At 43.8% G+C, this 23858-nt stretch overlaps 2 protein-coding genes across 7 annotated transcripts in view; one reads left to right on the top strand and one right to left on the bottom strand.

Moving 5' to 3' along the window:
* Positions 1-781: 781 nt before the first annotated feature.
* LOC145423249 (low-density lipoprotein receptor-related protein 1-like) lies at positions 782-11420 on the top strand. The gene is made up of 8 exons (XM_080295514.1): positions 782-830; positions 4859-5018; positions 7781-7882; positions 7987-8057; positions 8148-8241; positions 8370-8408; positions 9079-9223; positions 10320-11420. The coding sequence occupies exons 1-8, from the start codon at positions 782-784 to the stop codon at positions 10455-10457; spliced, it is 798 nt and encodes a 265-aa protein (XP_080151640.1). The 3' UTR covers positions 10458-11420.
* An 891-nt stretch (positions 11421-12311) lies between these two features.
* fmnl3 (formin-like 3) overlaps positions 12312-23858 on the bottom strand; it is a 32076-nt gene continuing 20529 nt past the window's right edge. For 2 of the 6 annotated variants that reach the window (XM_026153561.2, XM_026153567.2), the window contains 17 exons: positions 23073-23147; positions 22696-22806; positions 22440-22589; positions 21742-21843; positions 21191-21533; positions 20712-20807; positions 20246-20370; positions 19729-19931; positions 19339-19642; positions 19172-19252; positions 18940-19069; positions 18642-18802; positions 18391-18492; positions 17119-17211; positions 16883-17006; positions 15650-15762; positions 12312-13758 (listed from right to left, as the gene is read on the bottom strand). In XM_026153561.2, the coding sequence (XP_026009346.2) occupies positions 15671-15762; positions 16883-17006; positions 17119-17211; positions 18391-18492; positions 18642-18802; positions 18940-19069; positions 19172-19252; positions 19339-19642; positions 19729-19931; positions 20246-20370; positions 20712-20807; positions 21191-21533; positions 21742-21843; positions 22440-22589; positions 22696-22806; positions 23073-23147 (2292 nt within the window). In that variant the 3' untranslated portion in view covers positions 12312-13758; positions 15650-15670. Of the gene's footprint in view, positions 13759-15069; positions 15123-15640; positions 15763-16882; positions 17007-17118; positions 17212-18390; positions 18493-18641; positions 18803-18939; positions 19070-19171; positions 19253-19338; positions 19643-19728; positions 19932-20245; positions 20371-20711; positions 20808-21190; positions 21534-21741; positions 21844-22439; positions 22590-22695; positions 22807-23072; positions 23148-23858 lie in introns of all 6 variants that reach the window. The other 4 variants (XM_026153566.2, XM_026153562.2, XM_026153565.2 and 1 more) reach the window with 4 other exon arrangements.

Raw genomic sequence — 23858 nt, 5'->3', positions numbered from 1 at the left:
GGGGGGTGAGAGACAGGGGGACACACATGTTAGACGACCAAGAGGTCAATCTGGACATTTGCTTCTGTTTACATCTCAATTTCTTAAGAGTGTTTTTAAGCAAGAAGAGCAGAGGATGTACACTCAGTTCTCACTTTATTAGGTACACCTAATTTATATCAGTTGTTCCCTCATTTCTGTAAATGAGGTTAAGCTAAAAAAAGAAAAGCAAATAGGAACACCTTACTGTATAATGCAGTACATGAAAACAGCACCACAAACCATATTTCCTCTTTTTTACAATGAAGATGAAACTATGAAAAGTTGCCTTTATTGCAGGACTGTTGTTAGTCTGCATTAGTTTGAGCTCCCTAATAAACTGACAACTGAGTGTTTATTGTTATAATTTTCAAATCCAGAAAATCTGGAAACACTTGTGCAGTTAAAACTTTGGGTTAAAGCTGAAATTGTCCATAAGAGCTACAAAATTAGCAAATGTGGCAGGAATGCCACATTCCCATAGCCTTGTATTTCAACTGCTAGAAGTTGTGCTTCAAAACGGAGAAATTCAAGGCTTTGAGACGGTGATTTTGGCAAATCAGTAACACTAAACAATGAGGACGTTACAAAGTAACCACTCTGGTTACGATACAGTGGTCAACAAGCTCTTGAGTTTGCAGATTACCAAACAGGATGGCTGTCACAGAGGAAACAAAAGTGTGGATACAGACTGTGTTCACGTAAGTTTGATTCTGTTTTCTTCTAGAGCCTGTTGACCAAATAGCTGTTGAGCACACCGCAGATGACATTTAGCACAGACAAACATGGCGGACGCTGCCGACTGGTGAGAGGTAAATAAACAATGGACAACATGCAACACGTAACAGGAAGGGGTGAGGATGCCATGGGTTACCGGTCCGTTGCCATGGTAACCGGTCCGTTGCCATGCGTTTACATGCGTTGTTATGGGTTAACTGTCCGTTGCCATGCGTTTACATGCGTTGTTATGGGTTAACTGTTCGTTGCCATGGGTTATATGACCGTTGCCATGCGTTAACTGTCCGTTGCCATGCGTTTACATGCGTTGTTATGGGTTAACTGTCCGTTGCCATGGGTTATCTGTCCGTTGCCATGCGTTTACATGCGTTGTTATGGGTTAACTGTCCGTTGCCATGCGTTTACATGCGTTGTTATGGGTTAACTGTCCGTTGCCATGCGTTTACATGCGTTGTTATGGGTTAACTGTCCGTTGCCATGGGTTACCGGTCCGTTGCCATGGTAACCGGTCCGTTGCCATGGGTTACCGGTCCGTTGCCATGGTAACCAGTCCGTTGCCATGGGTTAACTGTCCGTTGCCATGCGTTTACATGTGTTGTTATGGGTTAACTGTCCGTTGCCATGCATTTACATGCGTTGTTATGGGTTAACTGTCCGTTGCCATGGGTTATATGACCGTTGCCATGCGTTAACTGTCCGTTGCCATGCGTTAACTGTCCGTTGCCATGCGTTACCTGTCCTTTGCCATGCGTTTACATGCGTTGTTATGGGTTAACTGTCTGTTGCCATGCGTTTACATGCGTTGTTATGGGTTAACTGTCCGTTGCCATGGGTAACCGGTCCGTTGCCATGGTAACCGGTCCGTTGCCATGGTAACCGGTCCGTTGCCATGGTAACCGGTCCGTTGCCATGGGTTACCTGACCGTTGCCATGGGTTAACTGTCCGTTGCCATGCGTTAACATGCGTTGTTATGGGTTAACTGTCCGTTGCCATGCGTTTACATGCGTTGTTATGGGTTAACTGTCCGTTGCCATGGGTTATATGACCGTTGCCATGGGTTAACTGTCCGTTGCCGTGCGTTAACTGTCCGTTGCCATGCGTTTACATGCGTTGTTATGGGTTAACTGTCCGTTGCCATGCGTTTACATGTGTTGTTATGGGTTAACTGTCCGTTGCCATGGGTTACCGGTCCGTTGCCATGGAAACCGGTCCGTTGCCATGGGTTACCGGTCCGTTGCCATGGGTTACCTGACCGTTGCCATGGGTTACCTGACCGTTGCCATGGGTTAACTGTCCGTTGCCATGCGTTAACTGTCCGTTGCCATGCGTTTACATGCGTTGTTATGGGTTAAATGTCCGTTGCCATGCGTTAACATGCGTTGTTATGGGTTAACTGTCCGTTGCCATGGGTTATATGACCGTTGCCATGGGTTAACTGTCCGTTGCCATGCGTTAACTGTCCGTTGCCATGCGTTTACATGCGTTGTTATGGGTTAACTGTCCGTTGCCATGGGTTATCTGTCCGTTGCCATGCGTTTACATGCGTTGTTATGGGTTAACTGTCCGTTGCCATGGGTTACCGGTCCGTTGCCATGGCAACCGGTCCGTTGCCATGGTAACCGGTCCGTTGCCATGGTAACCGGTCCGTTGCCATGGGTTACCTGACCGTTGCCATGGGTTAACTGTCCGTTGCCATGCGTTTACATGCGTTGTTATGGGTTAACTGTCCGTTGCCATGGGTTACCGGTCCGTTGCCATGGTAACCGGTCCGTTGCCATGGGTTACCGGTCCGTTGCCATGGCAACCGGTCCGTTGCCATGGTAACCGGTCCGTTGCCATGGGTTACCTGACCGTTGCCATGGGTTAACTGTCCGTTGCCATGCGTTAACTGTCCGTTGCCATGCGTTTACATGTGTTGTTATTGGTTGACTGTCCGTTGCCATGCATTTACATGCGTTGTTATGGGTTAACTGTCCGTTGCCATGGGTTATATGACCGTTGCCATGCGTTAACTGTCCGTTGCCATGCGTTTACATGTGTTGTTATTGGTTGACTGTCCGTTGCCATGCGTTTACATGCGTTGTTATGGGTTAAATGTCCGTTGCCATGCGTTAACATGCGTTGTTATGGGTTAACTGTCCGTTGCCATGGGTTATATGACCGTTGCCATGGGTTAACTGTCCGTTGCCATGCGTTAACTGTCCGTTGCCATGCGTTTACATGCGTTGTTATGGGTTAACTGTCCGTTGCCATGGTAACCGGTCCGTTGCCATGGGTTACCGGTCCGTTGCCATGGTAACCGGTCCGTTGCCATGGGTTACCTGACCGTTGCCATGGGTTAACTGTCCGTTGCCATGCGTTAACTGTCCGTTGCCATGCGTTTACATGTGTTGTTATTGGTTGACTGTCCGTTGCCATGCGTTTACATGCGTTGTTATGGGTTAAATGTCCGTTGCCATGCGTTGTTATGGGTTAACTGTCCGTTGCCATGGGTTATATGACCGTTGCCATGGGTTAACTGTCCGTTGCCATGCGTTAACTGTCCGTTGCCATGCGTTTACATGCGTTGTTATGGGTTAACTGTCCGTTGCCATGCGTTTACATGCGTTGTTATGGGTTAACTGTCCGTTGCCATGCGTTTACATGCGTTGTTATGGGTTAACTGTCCGTTGCCATGGGTTACCAGTCCGTTGCCATGGTAACCGGTCCGTTGCCATGGGTTACCGGTCCGTTGCCATGGTAACCGGTCCGTTGCCATGGCAACCGGTCCGTTGCCATGGGTTACCTGACCGTTGCCATGGGTTAACTGTCCGTTGCCATGCGTTAACTGTCATTTGCCATGCGTTTACATGCGTTGTTATGGGTTAACTGTCCGTTGCCATGCGTTTACATGCGTTGTTATGGGTTAACTGTCCGTTGCCATGGGTTATATGACCGTTGCCATGGGTTAACTGTCCGTTGCCATGCGTTAACTGTCCGTTGCCATGCGTTTACATATGTTGTTATGGGTTAAATGTCCGTTGCCATGCGTTAACATGCGTTGTTATGGGTTAACTGTCCGTTGCCATGGGTTATATGACCGTTGCCATGGGTTAACTGTCCGTTGCCATGCGTTAACTGTCCGTTGCCATGCGTTTACATGCGTTGTTATGGGTTAACTGTCCGTTGCCATGCGTTTACATGCGTTGTTATGGGTTAACTGTCCGTTGCCATGCGTTTACATGCGTTGTTATGGGTTAACTGTCCGTTGCCATGGTAACCGGTCCGTTGCCATGGTAACCGGTCCGTTGCCATGGGTTACCGGTCCGTTGCCATGGTAACCGGTCCGTTGCCATGGCAACCGGTCCGTTGCCATGGTAACCGGTCCGTTGCCATGGTAACCGGTCCGTTGCCATGGGTTACCTGACCGTTGCCATGGGTTAACGGTCCGTTGCCATGCGTTAACTGTCCGTTGCCATGCGTTTACATGCGTTGTTATGGGTTAACTGTCCGTTGCCATGGGTTATATGACCGTTGCCATGGGTTAACTGTCCGTTGCCATGCGTTAACTGTCCGTTGCCATGCATTTACATGCGTTGTTATGGGTTAACTGTCCGTTGCCATGCGTTTACATGCGTTGTTATGGGTTAACTGTCCGTTGCCATGGGTTATATGACCGTTGCCATGGGTTAACTGTCCGTTGCCGTGCGTTAACTGTCCGTTGCCATGCGTTTACATGCGTTGTTATGGGTTAACTGTCCGTTGCCATGCGTTTACATGCGTTGTTATGGGTTAACTGTCCGTTGCCATGGGTAACCGGTCCGTTGCCATGGTAACCGGTCCGTTGCCATGGTAACCGGTCCGCTGCCATGGTAACCGGTCCGTTGCCATGGTAACCGGTCTGTTGCCATGGGTTACCTGACCGTTGCCATGGGTTAACTGTCCGTTGCCATGCGTTAACTGTCCGTTGCCATGCGTTTACATGTGTTGTTATGGGTTAACTGTCCGTTGCCATGCGTTTACATGCGTTGTTATGGGTTAACTGTCCGTTGCCATGCGTTTACATGCGTTGTTATGGGTTACCGGTCCGTTGCCACTCTTCTCTTTCTTTGCTGTCTTAAGGCTTCTGCGAGAATGGTGGAACCTGCTTACAGACCTCCAACGGCACCAAACTTTGTCTGTGCCCCACCAAGTACGTCGGGCACCAGTGTGAGCTGGACAAATGTCAGTTCTGCGGAACGGGCAAATGTTTGACGTCAGCCTCAGGGGAGGTTTCCTGCAGGTGAGTATCGTGTGGGACGTGGTTACTGTGCTACATCGATTAGACTTGGATTTGTAAATATTTGCTGGCTTTTATTTTGAACTGCCAGAATATTCTTCACCCAAGGTCACCCAGCAATCTGTGGATTTTGTGCTTCCTAACAGTGCACAGCATGGAATATATCATTCTGAAATCGTGGGAATCATTATTAAGTGTGCCTATGCGAAGTCACACTTATTACTATTGCTCGGATGAATGAGTTGCTATGACTTTTGGTGTTTATTACTTCTATAGTTTTTTAAATATGAATATTTTAATGCAAGTTTTTTCCCATTGAAATGAATGGAGAACAAGAAAACTTCATTTGTGGTGTGCTGGCTCACTCTAGTGGTATGTCCGCAGTAATGCTAGGCGGCCGCTGTGTCCCTGTGGACGCTTTTATTTTGTATAACTACCGCAAGTAGTTCCTGTGTACTGACGCTAGCTCGGTAGCTAGCGCCGCGTCGCTTAAAAAGCAGCCGGGCTTGTCTTAAACTTAAGAGCCTGAGACTCGCTAAACCACCCGATCGCTCGCCAAGCGACTGTTTCACACTGGACTTATTTTTCGTTTATATGGGCCGATGATGCTGGTCGATGAGGAAAAACTAACTGAGTTGTTTGGTGGTGGCTAACGCGGAGCTAGCTAGCCACCGGTATGTGTCTCTTTCCCCTCATATGTGGGGAAAGAAACATGTGAGGCGGCCGCCGATCCACCGGTTTTCAGGTGAGAATGTAGGCGTGTAAACGTCAAATATCTGCTCGTTTTGTCAAAACATCCCATATTAGCAACAGATTTCTCACGATGTTGCTGCTAGCCGGCTAGCTAGCGCCGCTTCGCTCAAAAGCACCCAGGCTTGGCTTTCAGTGAGGCGTCTCTAACTCCTTTCACCCCCGATCGCTCCGCAAACAGTCTTTGTCTTAGCTGGACTTATTTTTCGTTTATATCGGCCGATGATGCTGGTCGATGTGGAAAAAAATAACTGAGTTGTTCATATACCGGTGGCTAGCTAGCTCCGCGTTAGCCACCGGTATATGTCTCTTCCCCTCGTATGCGGGGAAAGAAACACCGATCGACCGATGGTGGCTAACCCGGAGCTCAATCGTGGATAAGGGAAACCCAATGCAGGAGAAGCAGGCGGCTGGTGAACTGAATTTCAGGTAAGACGTTATTAACTCCACTCTATTTCGGTCAGATATAAACCGAGTTTAGGTGTAGTTTATTTTCGTTGTGCTGACAGTTACAATAACTGTACTGCGTGCTAGCTAGCACGACGGAGTTTCTATACAGCTGTGCGCGCTAAGTTACTGATTTTGAACTTTATGACAGCCTCCCCTATTTTCAGGCGAGAATGTAGGGGTGTAAACTTCAAATATCTGCTCGTTTTATCAAGAAGTCCCATATTTTATCAAGAAGTCCCATATCTCTCACGATGTTACTGCTAGCGCCGCATGGCAGCTAGCTGGCTAGGGCGGCTTGGCTGACACCTAGGCCGGGCTGACTGATACCAAGGTCGGGCTGGCTGACACCCAGGCTGGGCTGGCTGACACCCAGGCCCGCTCACGCTGTCGTGTCACCCCTAGTCTTTCGTGATGACTCTTGGTTGGCTGCTGGACTTATTTTTCATTTATATGGGCTGGTGATTCAGTATGAGTGTCCGGTGAACTGAATGTCAGGTAAGACGTTATGTATATGTAAGGTAGTGACTGGAATAAGTCACAAGGTGTCGCTGTTGAGCTGCATATATGTTGTAAATTTTAGCAATTTTGACCATTTGTCCTCTGCAGGACACCGTAGTTCAGATTTCTCGTTCGCGTGGGCGCAATCTTGGTTCAGTGTTTACTGTGATGTGCAAAGGTAAGCACTGTCAGTGGCGAACTGCATTGGTTTTGTTTAAAAATAAGTGTTCCACTGTGTAAAATAGCGGTTTGTCATTTAAGCTGAGCATATATTTTGTTTATTGAGAGGTTCATGTATTGTCTGATGAGAGTATGAGACAAAGATATACTTTTCTTTCTTACTCTCATATAAAATATTTAGCTTTTATTAAATAGTTATCTGAATCTTACAACCAAAGTTTGTATAATAATACACAAGATTGGCTGTAGACCATTGTTAATCATTCAGAACACTGTGTAAAAATAACAAAAAACAAAAAGTGAATGAAAAGTGCATAAATATTTATTTTACGTGTTTGATGTGTGTGGCAGGGCGTGGTCTGCAGTGCCGCTGCAGGGGAGGTGGACCCACCTCAGCGGCATCTGCAATCACGCCTCTCAGGTGTAAAGTCTGTGCTCTGTCTGCTTTTTTTTTTTTTTTTTGTGTATGTGTCGGGCTATGAGATGAAAAGCTACAGCCGGCTGTGTAGGTACAGCAACTATGTGTGAAAAGTGGTCCATAACGTAATGCTTCAAAGTGTGTTCATGCAAACATTGTTGGGTCTGCTTATGAACCTCTGCGCACAGCGTCTACAAATTGGGGCTGTACGAAGTCACCTCATCTTTACACAAAACTGTAAGCTGTCATCTGTGAGGCGCGAGCGGTGTTTGGTTTTACCATAGTTCATGGTGGAGAATGGCTGCTCTGCTGAGTTTTGCTCTCTGTAGCTGTTTGAATGGCAAACTATACTGATTAGCGGCGGCATAGGCACACTTAAAATTTCTTCAGAAATTTTCGCTTTCTAGTTATTATTGTTATTCTGCTGCATTAGGATCTTCTTTAATATTTTTTTCCTGTATGTTTGAAGCTGTCCAAATGGTCAGATCCAACCCAGCTGCTATACCTGTTCAAACTACTGCGCACATGGACAGTGTTCAGTAGACAATCGCACACTGCTGCCACAGTGCACGTAAGATCCCAGTAGACATTAACAGGCATATATATAATATTTTATTGTTTTAATGTCCGCTTAGCACACTTACCCACATATCCACTGTGTACCTCTATAACCAGGTGTGCTGTTGGATGGAGGGGATACAGATGTGATATCACAGCTCCTATAGAGTCTCATACTTCTAGTGGTAGTAAGTCAGCCACTCCCTGACCAAATCAAAGTTTGTTCATAGAACATGCACTTTGGTCCTATTTGCTTATCATTATTTGTTCACTCATAGGTACTGCGTCAATCATCGTCCCAGTGCTGCTGCTGCTGTTGCTGGCATTGCTGGTGGTTGGTGCCATCTTGTGGTACAAGCAGAGAATGCGTGGGTGAGTACTAGTTCGGGACGCTTTTTCATCTTTAAAAAATTCAAACTCCATTTGTCATCTGGTCCTCACCGTTCTGGTCTTTCTTTCTCTCTTACCTTTTGATAACCATCTATTTCCCTGTCTCCCAGGTCTCTATGCCCGGGCAAATCTCGTTCTCAGTGCTCGCGGTAACTTGATAGGGTTACATAATTCACCTGTTGACCCCCAATTCCTCTCCTCTCCTTTCCCTAAAATACAGTCAGACTGCCTTTGCTATGCTTTTGTCTATCCTTTTGTCCATTCTGTCGTTCAGTGCCGAAATCTTTCCATTGTCCTCGCTTGCCATCTTCTGTTTGGCTTCCATGGGGTTTCCCACCCAACAACACAGGGGGCCTACTCACTCTGGAATAGCTCTGGTGATGCACGAGTAGTTGAACTTTTGACGTCCTCCCATTGTCCTCCATGCCTTTCCCTGTTTACATTTGTAAATATTAGGCTCAGGCAATGTGCTTGCAGAGTAAAATGTATAACTGTGCATCTCTGAAAACTGTTTATATGCTTGCAAACAGCCGAATATTTGCAATCTAATCCAGCATTCTCCGCAATGGACATGCTGCAGTATATTCGATAGGTTTGATCAAATGGCCTTTTGACACAAAAGCTCATTTGAAAACCTTTGATATATGTTGTCTTGTTCTTGTCAATTGTACATAGCCAGTGCTGAGTGAATTTATGATATGGGTTTATGATAAGACACCTTTTAGTCACTCTAGCTTTCTTCTGAGGTTAGCACATCAATTCTTTTAAACAAGGGTCTGAATCTGCTTCTAAGATAATTGTTGATCTGTTTCTCTGCAGTGCCAAGGGCTTCCAGCACCACCGAATGACCAACGGGGCCATGAATGTTGAGATTGGAAACCCTGCCTATAAGATCTATGAAGGAGATCCTGATGATGATGCTGGGGAACTTCTGGACTCCGACTTTGCTTTAGACCCAGACAAGGTAACAAAGCTTAAAAAAGCAGTTTCATTACAAAATATCTGAAAATGCCTGGTAGTGGCTAACCATGCAGATATTTCCACATTTATGAGTCCTTTTGTGAGTTTTTTTTTTTTTTTAATGAATTGGTTTTGGTTGTGGAGTCATTATAGACAGTAAATAGACCCTTCTTTGTGATCTAAAGAACACTGGATGAAAGTAGCTGGGTTTCTCAATATATTCCTGTCCTTTGGACGTCTAGTGAAAAACAGTTTTCTGTCTTGACTGATCTGTAATCACTTTTCTACATTTATATCCAGTTTTTTGCCATCGAGATCACCACAGTCCAAATGCAAAAGCTTTAAAGCAAGACTTAGGAAACCAGTGGGTGTCGTTATGGTATTTACTTCTGGCATCTGTAATGAATTTTGGAATGAATATTGTTAGAATTATGTGAATCATATACTTTAGTTCTGATGAGTGGCTCCATAGTCTCATGGTTTACACGTTGTGGCTCGAGTGGTTTGTATACAGATCAATGCTTGGGCAAGATACTGAACCCTGAGTTACCTCTGTGTATGTGAATGCATTCAGCAGATAAAAGCACAAGGCACTATATAAATACCATTTCTTTTACATTCACCTAAGAAGTGAAAAAATCTCCAGTTTAATCCCAGCTGGAGACAAAAATCCCTTGGGGGTGTCAGGAACGGAAATCCACTGTGAATAAGGGGAGCAGCTGAATAAAGCTTTTATGCTGGAGCCCTCATGGTCACTATATTCAAACACTTTTCACCACAATCATAAAACATCAAATGAGGAATTGTCCATAAAGTCCTGAGTGCTTAAAAAGAAGTTGCAAGTTCTTCACTGGAAATACACCTACTGGTTTGTTGGGGGCAGATGATTAGTGCCCAGACTTTCAGAAACAAATAACCAAACACAGAAAACATAACAAACCACAAATGTCTGCCAGGGTTTCAGCACTGAGCTGGGAAACATCTTGTTATTTATGCGAGCTGAGCCTATTTGAATAAGAAAAATACTGCTTCTTTCACAATATACCAAATCTTTTCATTTCTTTTGCCTGAGTCACTGAGAAATTTTCTTCACTCCGCAGCCCACCAACTTCACGAACCCAGTGTATGCCACCCTGTACATGGGTGCCCACAACAGCCGCAATTCTCTGGCGAGCACTGATGAAAAGAAGGAGCTCCTCTCCCAGGTTGACGAGGACATGAGCGACCCCCTGGCATAGACCTCGGCATGGACTGAACTCTGCCAACATTGCCCTGCCTCGCCCAACCTAGAGCCAGCGAGCTCTCTCATTTTATGCCTTTACCAACTGAAAAGAAAAGCAACAAAAAAACATAAAAACGAGAACACTGTATAAAATGTATAAAATGAAGAACTACTTTTTTTAAGTGATTGCAGTATTATATTTTGTTCTTTGACAAAAAGGAAAACAAATCCTGGACAGGAGCTGGGGCTTTGTTCTGAAACTCTTCTGGAGTAGAGACAAGCTTCTGTGAATTTCCGGTCATCCTCTAAAAAAAAAAAGAACCTGCGACCAGTAATTAGCCGAGAACGGTTGCTTTCAACTTTTGTTCCTCGTCTTTTGATTGTAAACATACTTTCAGGAAAGGCCAGGGAGACCGTCTGATGGTACGTACTTCTGTGGGAGGTTGGATTTTTTTTTTCTTTCCTTCACTGTATGTAATTACATGGACATGTAATTTAGGTTAATGCTCATTGTTAAGTGCATTCTCAGGAAGGAGACTGATCGGCTTCCTGATAAGCATTCCTTTCTCCATTCCTTTGCTTTGCTGCTAACCATCCGGATTTTTAGTCTGGGAAGTGTGGCTCTATGTCTCACTGCTCACCGTATTGCTTTTAATCACCTCAGCTTGTCAGCCATACCTACCATATCACTGCATGGTGCTCACACACACACAGACACACTTAACCAAGAGGAAACTCTGGCTTTAGTCCTCAAATGTTAACAGTATTCATCACATTTTTTCTTTAAATTCTGTTTTTTTTTCTTGCTTATTTGCTTTTAACATCCTGCTCTGTTAAATCGCCATGTAAGTTGGAACAATCATATTTCATTTGGAGAATTTCTTTAACTGGCAAAAACCCACGTTTGTGGTTCTGATTGTTTTGTTATAATTCGATTTCTTTTTGATATAAGGAATTAAATGGATTTTTATAGTAGAAATGTACGATGGCCGTGTCTGTCATTTGGAAAGATGGAGAGGAGAAGCAGTCTACTTCATACTTCAGTACATTAGGAAATAGCCTCACTTATCATTAAAGAATGAAGAAATAAAACACAAACATGTAGAAAGCACTTGTTTGGATGTTGCTTAATCTGGAAAGGCTTCTGAATTGTAATGAAAGTCTTGTAACCGATTTAAAGAACTGCAGTACAAAATTTTGCACAATGTGTATATTTCTCCATATATTTATAGTAAGTATAATATGGGAATATCTCCAAACTGTCTCAAGTGTAAGGTCAGAGTGGGCACTAGATTCCACTGCTTGTGGGAATGTGCTATTATTCAGTCATTTTGGAAAGAGGTCTGCGCCAATATTAGTACAGCCATTGGTCATCAGGTGACAGAAAACCCATTAATGTGTATATTGGGATATATTCCTGTCTCACTGGTACAACATGAGCATGTAATTCAGTCACTGTTAATGTTGGCCAGGAAAAGCATTATGTTGAGATGGGTGGGGGCTGAGCCTCCCTCCATTTCTCTATGGAAGTCGCTCATCATTGAAGTTATGACTCTGATCAGGCTGGGACATTATATTGATGGGAGCTCCCGAATTTTTGTTTACAAATGGAAGAGACCACTGGAAGCACTGGGAGTAACCTATAAACTGGATCCTAGAGGACAACAGTTATGGACATAATGTTGTAATATTCTAGTGCTGTGTAGTGTTATTATTTTGGATGTGAACCAGTCTTATATTTGTTGGGGAAAAAAAGTTAAATAAAAGTTAAAAAAAAAAACAAAAAAAACAAAACACAAACATGTAGAAAGCACTTGTTTGGATGTTGCTTAATCTGGAAAGGCTTCTGAATTGTAATGAAAGTCTTTGGTCTTGTTACATAAATCATCATATTTATTAAACAGGAAGTGTTGTCTTTCAGTCAACAGACAATCCCAAGAATAGCTTTTTCTTAAAAAAAAAAGTATGTTTCTTTTGATTTCAGTACACACAAGAATAGTGTTTTATACAATCTTGAGCCAAATTTAAGTAGTGTTAAGATGTATTGCTCCCTTTGTGCCAATGTCATGCAAGTCTCTAAAGCTGTTAGGAGGAATAATCTGTTTAAAACGGATAAGAAAAAGAAGCTTTAAATGCACTTCATCCTTCATCTGTTAATAATACATTTAGAGCAGGCTAACCAAACAGCAAGTGTGCCTTTGAAACAGTAGTCCACCTGGAGTCTCCTTCATGCGTCTGTCACCTCCTAACTGTCACGCACGGTGTGACAGGAAGTGTTATCAAGGCACGTAATATTCTGTTTTTAACCACCACTTGGTCAAGGCACAAAACTCTGGGGACTCTCGTGTCAGCTGTTCTGATGTACTAGAGGTAAAAAGGAACTAACATACCGTTAAGCTTTTTTTGTGCCTTCAACTTGCATATTGTTGTCAGGATTATAAGGCTAATGTTATATTACAAGGCGGTAAAAAATACAATCTTTACCAAATGAAAGATGTAAAATAAACAAATTATGGCTGACTGACGAGAAATAACACAAAAAGGCACTTCTTAAGCGGAACATCAAACTTTGGATTAATTTGGTTTGTCTAGCTTGACAAGAAGAACCAGTACAGTGATGGTCTTTGCTCCCAGATACAATCAAAATAAACAATATTAAGTCTGATTGAAGGCGTCTCGAAGACTTGGCGTAACGCTGCGAAACAGTCCACGAATGTCTGTTATAACATCGCACCTCCTCTGTTATTTGCAGGAGGCTTTTGCAGGTGTCTTAAAGGCAGGCGTCCCAGCAGCAGCAGAAGAGTCGGCAATTTATCTTGGCTGCCTCCCAGTTTAAATCCTGCTATGACTGCGTAACCTTCGGATATTAATGGGTTTTAGGAATGTCCACATTAAGATCCACATGCTAGCAGGCACTTGTTAGTGAAAGCACAATTCCTCCTCCAGTCCTCAGATGGCCTCACCTGTGCTCTGGTCATCCTTCCAAAGGTCAGTGCCGACAGAGCAGGGAAAGCCTTCTGCTCGCGGTGACGAAGGAGTAGTAGCGCGTTGTGCTTCTGTAATCATGCCTGCTCATTTAAAGTGGTTGTAAAAGGGCATCCATAAATAAATAAATTACCGGGCTAAAACAAGGGCTTTGTCCTGTCCTCGCTTTTCAGTCTTTGTGATCTGCAGCCTCAGGGTTGAGATGCGCCACTGGGACAAAGGGAAGGGTTACAATAGGGAGGGGACTATAAGTGACGAATAAGTGGTTTAGGGTCTCTTCCAACCGCTCCGGATCAACGCGTCCGCTCGCAGGAAAGGCTGGTTTCGGAGATCTGTGAGTAGGCATGGAGAGGGGGGGTGAGAGACAGGGGGACACACATGTTAGACGACCAAGAGGTCAATCTGGACATTTGCTTCTGTTTACATCTCAATTTCTTAAGAGTGTTTTTAAGCAAGAAGAGCAGAGGATGTACACTCAGTTCTCACTTTATTAGGTACACCTAATTTATATCAGTTGTTCCCTCATTTCTGTAAATGAGGTTAAGCTAAAAAAAGAAAAGCAAATAGGAACACCTTACTGTATAATGCAGTACATGAAAACAGCACCACAAACCATATTTCCTCTTTTTTACAATGAAGATGAAACTATGAAAAGTTGCCTTTATTGCAGGACTGTTGTTAGTCTGCATTAGTTTGAGCTCCCTAATAAACTGACAACTGAGTGTTTATTGTTATAATTTTCAAATCCAGAAAATCTGGAAACACTTGTGCAGTTAAAACTTTGGGTTAAAGCTGAAATTGTCCATAAGAGCTACAAAATTAGCAAATGTGGCAGGAATGCCACATTCCCATAGCCTTGTATTTCAACTGCTAGAAGTTGTGCTTCAAAACGGAGAAATTCAAGGCTTTGAGACGGTGATTTTGGCAAATCAGTAACACTAAACAATGAGGACGTTACAAAGTAACCACTCTGGTTACGATACAGTGGTCAACAAGCTCTTGAGTTTGCAGATTACCAAACAGGATGGCTGTCACAGAGGAAACAAAAGTGTGGATACAGACTGTGTTCACGTAAGTTTGATTCTGTTTTCTTCTAGAGCCTGTTGACCAAATAGCTGTTGAGCACACCGCAGATGACATTTAGCACAGACAAACATGGCGGACGCTGCCGACAGGTGAGAGGTAAATAAACAATGGACAACATGCAACACGTAACAGGAAGGGGTGAGGATGATACTCATTTCTAAGGAATAAATTTGACATTAATACTAAAAGAAAAATGCCACTGGTGTTGCTTCTGAGGTGGGCTTTGTAGACACTTAAACACCTGAGTTCATATTTTAATGGCTGTTTTAAAAGCAGGTAAGTTGTTTCTTTTTAATACTATGCTGACTTCTTCTTTTTACAAGTTCAACTTTGTGTTGTTTGCTAGCAAATTTTATAGTGTTCTAAAACTTGTGTGTGTGTGTGTGTGTGTGTGTGTGTGTGTGTGTGTGTGTGTGTGTGTGTGTGTGTGTGTGTGTGTGTGTGTGTGTGTGTGTGTTTCTTTGCTTGCAACTGAAGCACTAGCTGAAGCAGCTGACATCACTGTAGCAGCACACAGGAGCTGGAGGGCCAAGCAGGCCGGCTTTCAGCCAGGCTACCTTTCTTACCCTCTCCTAGGAGTGGGAAATACTGTCATTAATCTTCTTTTCAGCTGGAGGGGGGCAGAATAAACAGTGGTGGTTGAGGAAAGAAGAGTCACATGTTAGCCGGAAAAACCAACACCAAACAAGTTAGTCTCATGGAACAAGGCAGTGCTGATAAAATAAAACAGTCTGCTAGCCAAACCTCTTTAGATTCAGTCCGTTGGTATCGGATAATTTGAAAGAAATATGGCATAATAACGCAAAAGCCTACTGTGTCATGCATGATGTCCTACACGTGATCACAGTCAGGACTGTACTGCAAGCGTGTCAACATATTTTACACACAAACATATTGACACTCAATGCAACTTTCTCAGCTCCAGGCAAAGAGGTTTGGCTGACTCCTATCACCAGACACCTGATAGGAGTCTTCTCAACACAAACAACCAGTGACGGCCCGAGTTAGTCATCAGTAGTCATAGTTGAGGGTGGGGTGGGATGACAGAAATCATGCTGCATGCACATGGAGGTAGTGGTAGTGGGTTGCGAGGGAGGGTGGGGGGTTCAAAATGCGTATGAGAGAAACCTGGTCAACCTTGGCATTAAAGGGGAAGGGCTAGCAGTTGGCGTCGTCACAGAGGTTGGCTTCACAGAAGAAACGTGAGCCGCGTTTAGCAGTGCGGGCCGTGAAGGGCACGCTCTTCAGTACTGGGGGGAGGAGGCGGAGGAAGAGAAAACATGTCACACCTGAAACACTGCCCTAAGGGGGAGGGGCAAACCTTGTGAAAGCCTAACGTTCTTAATAAGGTTAAGGACATGTCCTGAAAGCCGTCCACTGGATAAAACACAGTTAGAGCTCTGATAGTAGTGACACACAATTATTCCTATTATTAACACTAAAGTATAATGAAGCAACATTCATATTATTTACACTTTAGACAGTTATTAATGATCATCACAAAAACATCAGTTAGGTTATGTGCTACGCTGAGGCTGTAGATGCAGGGTTTTCTCCCAATAAAGGCTTAAAATACGTAGGTGTGTTGCAAGATGATTTAACTTTGGCATCTCCAAAAATTTAATGTAGGAAACGAAATTGCACACTGCCCAATCACTGTCCGCTCTTTGCAAACAGAATATTCTGCTATTCTGCTCGTGTGCAGTTTATATCCACGTCTGTCCAGACTGGTATAGTACGAGCAGTGAAGACAGGCACCTACCTACCTCCCAATCTCCACTTCTGTCTTACGACATTCAAACAGTGGGCAAAAAAGTATGTTAGCCCAACATTATAATGTTGCTCAATCACAGCTAAGTTAACCTTTTGATCTTTTGGATACAACATGTCATCATTTTATCATTTTTCCTCCAATTTTGTCATAGTTAGACTTTAGTTTTGAGCAAAAATTTTGTTATGAGGTCACGGCGATCTTTGAAATTATAGTACAAGTGACTTTTTTGTGCCAGATTAGAGGAAATTAAAGAGGTATGGAGGTATAGAAAGCCAAAAACATGATCCCTCCAGGAACAGCTGCTTGAGGCTGTCGTGGATCCTAATTATTAGTACCTCAATTTACTTCTTGAGACCCGGCCTTTCTGAAAACACACACTTTGATACCCAGCAGCATTTCCCCTAACAGACTAGACAGCATGGCATGGAACAACGCTTGCTATTTGCTGTGCTCCAGATGTGCTGGTGTCTGAAGCACGTAGCACAAGGTGCACTTCAAAGGAGCTGAGCAGTCGATGACCACAGTCATCCTCAGCCTGGGAACACCGGGGCTGCTGGCACGCACATGGGTTCTTTTAACAGTCCTGTCTGGCCCACCTGTGATAATGTCTTCAATAGTGCCATCCTTGCCCTCGTACACAGGCCGGTGGTCTTTGGCTTGCCGCCTGCGCAGCTCTGCGATCAGCTCCTGCTGCTGGTGCCTCTTCTTCTGGGCCTGAACCTGAACCAGTGGAAAGGATATTTGTTCGTTTTCACTGTGATTCTTGGCCTACGAAAAAGCTTTATTTAGCACTGAGTAAATACGTGATAGAGTTCATCCAGCGGGGCTGCACCTTAGGGTCATGCTGCTTCGCCTCCTGAGCCAGTAACTTTTCTCTCATTGCTTCCTCTTGCTTTTTCCTCTGTTCATTTTCTTCCACTGCATCCTGTTGAGAAGAGAAATAGATGACACATCTGTGACAAGAAACTTCAGTGGAAATAAATCCAACAACGTGCTTTTGTGTGGCCATGTGAAGCAAAGAAAAAACAGTTGAAAAGCTGGGCATAAACAGGAAAGCCACGCTTTACTAAACATGACCAGGACCACGCACGCGCTTAAATGAACAGTTTGACATACGGAGAAAGATAAACAAAGGGATCAATAAGTATGGTGAATATGACACTTTAGATAATTATAAATCAGCCAAGCTGGGCAGAAATATTAAAAACAAGGCAACAGCTTCCCTGACTTGAATCAAAATGAACAAAATCTGACAATGTGTTTCGTTTTGTTTTTTTTTAAACCAGATAATCTGAGCTGATTTGCTGTGGATGACAGGAACAATAGTTTCTCTCCAAGAACACAAAGAATCTCAGCGATAACTTGTTCCTAGGCCACTAAGAAAAAGCAGGTGATTTCACAGTTAGCAACAAATTATTTAAAGATACTCTTTCTTCTTTAACGTCTTTAACTGACTGACAGTAAGCTCTACGGGACACAGAACATTTTCAGCCCATTTTCTTCCAGTTTTTCTCGTGTTAATTTGAAGTTTGGGCTTGAAATTGTAACCTTCTCTTTCTCGTTAGTTTGTTTAGTATTGTGGCTTTACGGCAACTCCTGGCTGTTCTGTTTATTTTGGCTCTCACTTAAGTTAAATTAAAGCTTCTATGTCTGACAATAAGAGGCCTTAAAAACTGTAGAAAACTATATTCTATTACTCGAGGCAACAAGTGTTTGTTAAACAGTTCCTTTAGAGCACATGCGCACACTCAAACAGACACATGAAATCCTTGTGTTGCACATTTCCTTGAGCAGATCCCATAAATCTAGATGGAGAACAATCTCAGGATGCGTGCTGTGTGTTGGGGCAGGGCGAGGCAGTCCGGAGGTAAAGGGGGGGGGACGAGTCTAAACACCACAGCTGCAGCTTCTAAAGTCAGACCCAGCTGGCCTTTCCTGTTATTTGGCCTGGGAGTATACGCCACGTCCTGTGCCACAAAAGCAGCCAAAGCTCTGCCCCGCTCTGCTCTCAGCAAGGCTGACAGATAACCAGGGAACTTCCCAAATGACCAGCTGAGGAAGTGAGGAAAGCTACAGAGATGTAGCTTCTGCTTGGCGTCCTCACCTTGTACGCCTTGATGAAGCGCACAAACACAGGGAAGAACACGGAGGGTGGAGCCGTCTTGGCACTTTCTCCAAAGTAGCTCACCACACTGTTAAAGGCTTCCTGGAATTGGGAAAGAGAATGTTTGTAAACACTGTCGAGTTAGTGGCTGCGCATCAGATGTCAGTGAGATGAATGAACGAAAAAGGTTTCATTTTCATTTGTTCCAGCGGATAATTTGAGGTTTTGGAGGTGAAGACGCTGTCGGATACCTCTGCCATCTTGGCGTCCTTCTGTAGCTTGTCCAGCTGTGAGTCACTAGCCTGGACAAAACCTTTCAGGACTGAGTGGTCGTGGAGACTGCACTCTCTCCGGATGAGGTCCATGCCTTTCCCCAGCTCTCGAACATCCAGCAGGACGTTTTCCAGAGACACTTTGCACGCAGACATCAGAGCATATTTTAAGTATATTACGTAGCGTTTTATCCAGATGTTAACACCTGACCTTTCTGTGAAAATACTGCATCTCCACGAGGTTGCTGACAGAGTTTAATATTTGGTGCACGCTCACCTGCTGCAGCTTTGTCCACAAAGTGCAATTCATTGTAGAAGTTGGTCAGTTCAGGGTACTTCTCTTTCACAATAAGAGCTATGTAGTGGAGCAATGTCATCTTTCTGTCTGTAGACTTAGTGTCCAGAAGCTGTGTAAAAAACATTGTTAGGAAAAGCAATTTAATAATAAACTCTGCAGCACACTTTTGTGCTGACTGGAATTCCAGTAAACATCACTACTGATTACTCACCAGATCAAGGCTTTGTAATTTGAAACCATAAACGCAGCCTCGTTTGCTGCTGTTCATGTAGTTTCCTAGGGCTAAGATGATCTACGAGTAAACCAAAAGCACCGAGTGAATATATGCATTAAAAAATACAAACGCTGCTGCTGTGAAAGTCAACAAACACATCTCACTTCAAGCATCCTCTTGAGCTTTGGTGCCGACTTGATTGAGCCAGAAGCAGCAATGATGGCGTTGAGCTGTGGCGTGAGCATGCTCACGTTGTCGGCAAAGTTTCCAACAAAGGTGATAATGTTCATTCTCTGCGTCAGCCTCTCGATCTTGCTGAATAACAACATGAAGCGATCCTCCTCTGCTAACTGATCCAGCGGACGCCGCTCGCGCTCGTACTGACGCATCACCTTCACTTCTGCCTCGGTGGGCAGGAAACGCATCAGGCACTCCACAAAGTCGACAGGTAAGGCCTTGAGGTCAAACCTGAGTGAAGATAACACGTTACCTGTAACTTGTTCCACAGAAAATTATGTAAGTATGTAAAGTTTACGTAAAATACAGGTGCATACTTCTCTATGGCTTTGCAGATCTCTTCTGTTGTCTTGTTAGCCTTTCGCAGTGTGATGGCTAAGTTCTTGGAGCGATTGGCGTCCAGAAGTGTGACTTTGTTTGCCACCTTATTGGCTACTTTGCTCTTTGTGCAGGAAAGATCCACAACTGGACCCTGGGCTCTCGTCTTAAATAGCTCCTCAAACCTCTCCAGCTCCAGCTCCTGCATGTGAATAACAACTCAACTTTTACTTGCTCTAAATTGATGTTAAAAGTCCTGAACACATAAGTGTTATGGTGTTGGTATGAAGCTGGTTATTTCGCGACACACTGCTCTTATCATTTAAGTTTAGTTTTGCTTTACTTTTTCCTCTTATTAAGGTTTGAACTCAACTGGAAGAGACTAGAGAAACCTGAGCTTTTGACTATGGAAAAGTTTTACTGAGATTAATACTAATTTACCATAAATTCGAATTTGACACATATTAACCAAGACCTACATCTTAACATGAAAGAGGTTTTATCTTCTTGATTTACCTCTAGCACACGTTCATCATCGATCTCGTTGAAGACTGTGCCATTGATCTGATTGGGCTTCAAGGCCGTCCAGTTAAACACAGGCAAGCGGAACTTGGTCTTTATAGGCTTCTTGATCCTGATAGCTGTGGTGAAGAAAGTGTTCGTTGAATTCAGAATGAACGGTACTTATATACCACTTTTCAACGCGAAGCTTTATTCAGCCACTCACACACATTCATACAACCATCTTTTTCTATGGCTAAGTGATTTTCGCCTATCGTTCACACACTTATACTCCGACGGATGCATCTTAGAGTTCTGGACACTTCAGCGCACAGACTAGAGGAGCCAGGGATCAACCTACCGACCTTCAGATTAGTAATCCACTCTACCTCCTGCCACCCACAATCCTCTGATCTAGTCAACCTTGAACATCAAAATCGAAGGCAAAGACAACCAAGTTTAATTTTGTGTGCACGCTCACCTGACAGACCTACGCTCAAGATGACAGAGGGGGAAGCTTCTGGCAGAGGAGGAGCAAGGGGAGGAGGTGGTGGTGGTGGGACTGGCGCAGTGTGTCCTGTAATTAATGCAGAAGAGTATTTTTATTGCATGTTTAGCAACAGCTTCGTGTTCTACGTGAGCTGCCACCTCGGCCTGACAATCGCTGAAAACTGATTTTTAAAGTTAGTGAAACCTGATAAAGTCTAGTTTGGATAAAAGGCTGGAAAGTGCTCCAACAGTCAGTGCGGCCTTTCCGGAGACAAAGGAAACCAGCCTTATGTTTCCCTTTCCTGTCTGGCTTAGAAGAACACTGCTGTGACCCATCACTTGGTTTGGCACGAATGAAAAAAATATAGGGAACTGAAAATAAATCTGCTCTGAGGGTCCACAGATGAGAAAGTCAACTTTCACATACATATACATGAATCACTAGACTGCGAGTCACAGTGTTGTCATCACCTGAAGCAGATGGCAGGGGAGGGGGAGGGGGAGGAGGCGGTGGAGGCGGAGGTGCTTCGCTGGCTGGTGGTAAACTTGTGTCGGGTCCTCCTAGTTCTGTCAGCCCTGCCGTTGAACCCAAAGACAGCTTTCCGATGTTTCCCAAGGGTATCCCGGCACTGCCGACGCCCAGCGGCTCGATGGCGATGTCTCCATCAGGTTTCTTGTGCAAGCGGATGGTGCCCTGCTGTTCGAGCTCCAGCAGACGCTTCTCAATGTTGAAGTGCCTCTGAAATGCAGCATCCTTCTCCTTGATCATCCTCCTCAGGGTGTTAACCTGAGTGCTGGTTGACTCGTATGTCTCCTGAGCAGTCACCAGGGGGTGATAAAGAGCATAATGCACAGTGACTCCACAAGCTAAACAAACATCCTGTCTCTTTGTGACCTAATTTGCTAATACAGCAATTTAGCCACAAGCATATGAACCTGATCTCTGCTAACAGGCACGGAATCTGAAGCCTTTATGATGCGAGGAGAGCAAGAAATATCACGTCGATAGGACTGTGGCTTACCCGTATTACGTTCAGCTCCTTATCTTTCTGAATGAGCAGCTTCTCCAGATCAGCTACTTTCATCATTGTTTCATTCTCAACCTCCAGAAGCTTCTCAGTCACCTAGAAGAGAAGATGGAGCAACACTGAGATGAGAGAAGGAAAGAATTGATCCACACAGTGGGCATCTTTCCCAGCTCCACTTCCCCATCCCTCCTCCCCATACACTGCATCATCACTAAGAAATAAGATACAGCGAGCAGCATGATGCAGCAATAACATGACACAGCTCTCAGTTTTGATTTTACATTACACATCTTTGCTAAGGAATTCAGAGAGAATCTTCACCCTCTTCCTCCCCCATCATTTCTGATCTCTGAGAGCAGAGTTTGTTTTCAAATTCCAAGAATGATGTCAGGGGCTGCCTACGACCTTTCCATGTGAAGAAGGTTTTTGCAAAGCAGCGTGGGATACAAAGGCAATAGCCCAGAAAGACCGAGCCAACACGAGAACAATAATAAGATTGTTTCACGCACTCCATTTTCCAGCATTCCCCACCCAATTATTATCCTGAACCACTTGTGAAGTGCAAACACCGAGTAGATTTCTAATTGCCATGTAGAAACAGCCAACTTAAGTACATAGCTGGTGAACCACAACAATCTCATAAATGTGTATAGAGAGCAGTGTTGGTGGTCCAGACTGGGTGGTGCACTTACGTGGGACAGGTGCTCCTCCAGTTCCTCCACCTTCTCCAGCGCTGCATTCTTGGTTTCGGCATCTTCTAGCAGGCCACCCACATCAAATACATTATCAAGGTAAGCCTGGATCTGAACCGACAGCTTGTCGCTCTCCGTGTGTTTAGATTTCTGGCACGAGAGAGAATAAATTCAACATTAGTGACACTCCGCGAATAGTCTCCACGTGGACAATGAGAGCGATTGGCCCAGTTTAAGCACAACATTATTTCTTTACCTCCAGGAAGTCATCTAGTCCCAGTTTGGTGAATTCATACTGCAGATGCACTCTGAAGTTCATGTCTTCAACTGAGTGGACCACAATGTTGATGAACTGCATGCAAGCAACCTGGAGAACAAATGCAAACAGACACCAGCTCATTAATATTCTTTATATACTTGATACGTATAATCTGTATCAGGATATTTTATCTTAAAACTGACATATAGTCCACTGGATTTTGCATTTGCACCTTGTATAAAAGTGTGTTTTCCTTTATACAGATAATAATAAAAAATACCTTTGGCATTTGAGCCAGACATTTTTATTTGTACTGATGGATGTACTCTCACACAAAAAAGACACATCTGTATGTAACTAAACGCTTGTCTTACCATGAAGTCAATGTTTCCCTCTTCACTGCGGAAGTAATCCATCAGTCTCTCGAAGCGATGCTTCTCTTTGCAAACCTGAAACACACCAGGTGAAGCAAAATAAAGATTTTTTTCTCTGGTTTACAAAGTAGAACAAAAACTTTGTCCGATGTAGACAAAAAATAAGAGACCCGAGAAAGGACGTTTTTTATTGAATGTCAAAGTGGTACCTTAGGGAAATATTACCTATATTTATCACCTAAAATCAACCATACTACATGTTTTTTTTTGTCCATGGCACTTTACAAATTATTTATTTATTAATTAAGAAAAAAAATCATGCCTTTGGAGCAAACCACAATGCTGAGGTGTTCATGAAGTATGCAGCAAAATCAATGAAGCCAGTGGCTTCATAATGTTGTGCTGTGGACATAACAAATATCTGATAAACTGCTGCTTTCACTGATGTGTTACAGCTCTATCAACAAAAGCATAATCAGGGTAAATCAACTATTTCTTTTATTCTGTTTTTCTACTTGCAAACAACATAATCTCAGTGTTTGACTTACGTTGTTTCTTAAGTTGATGAAATAAAAATCCTTTTCCTTGCACACAAACACTGTAGCTGTGGATCTAAAATTTGACGACCAGTACAGCTGCTATGATTTTTCTCTGAGCTTTATAGAACAGCATTCTCTTATTTGGCACCTCAGTCATAGAATAACAGTCAGAGCACATTACAGCTGAATGCTTTTTTTTCTTGGGAGAGTTCAGAGCTCTCATAAAGACTTCTGCAAATGAACAGCA

The sequence above is a fragment of the Astatotilapia calliptera genome, chromosome 20 (assembly GCF_964374335.1).
Source record: "Astatotilapia calliptera chromosome 20, fAstCal68.1, whole genome shotgun sequence".
NCBI lineage: Eukaryota > Metazoa > Chordata > Actinopteri > Cichliformes > Cichlidae > Astatotilapia > Astatotilapia calliptera.
Note: the sequence above shows the minus strand (reverse complement) of the source record. Positions and strands in the feature narration are given on the sequence as shown.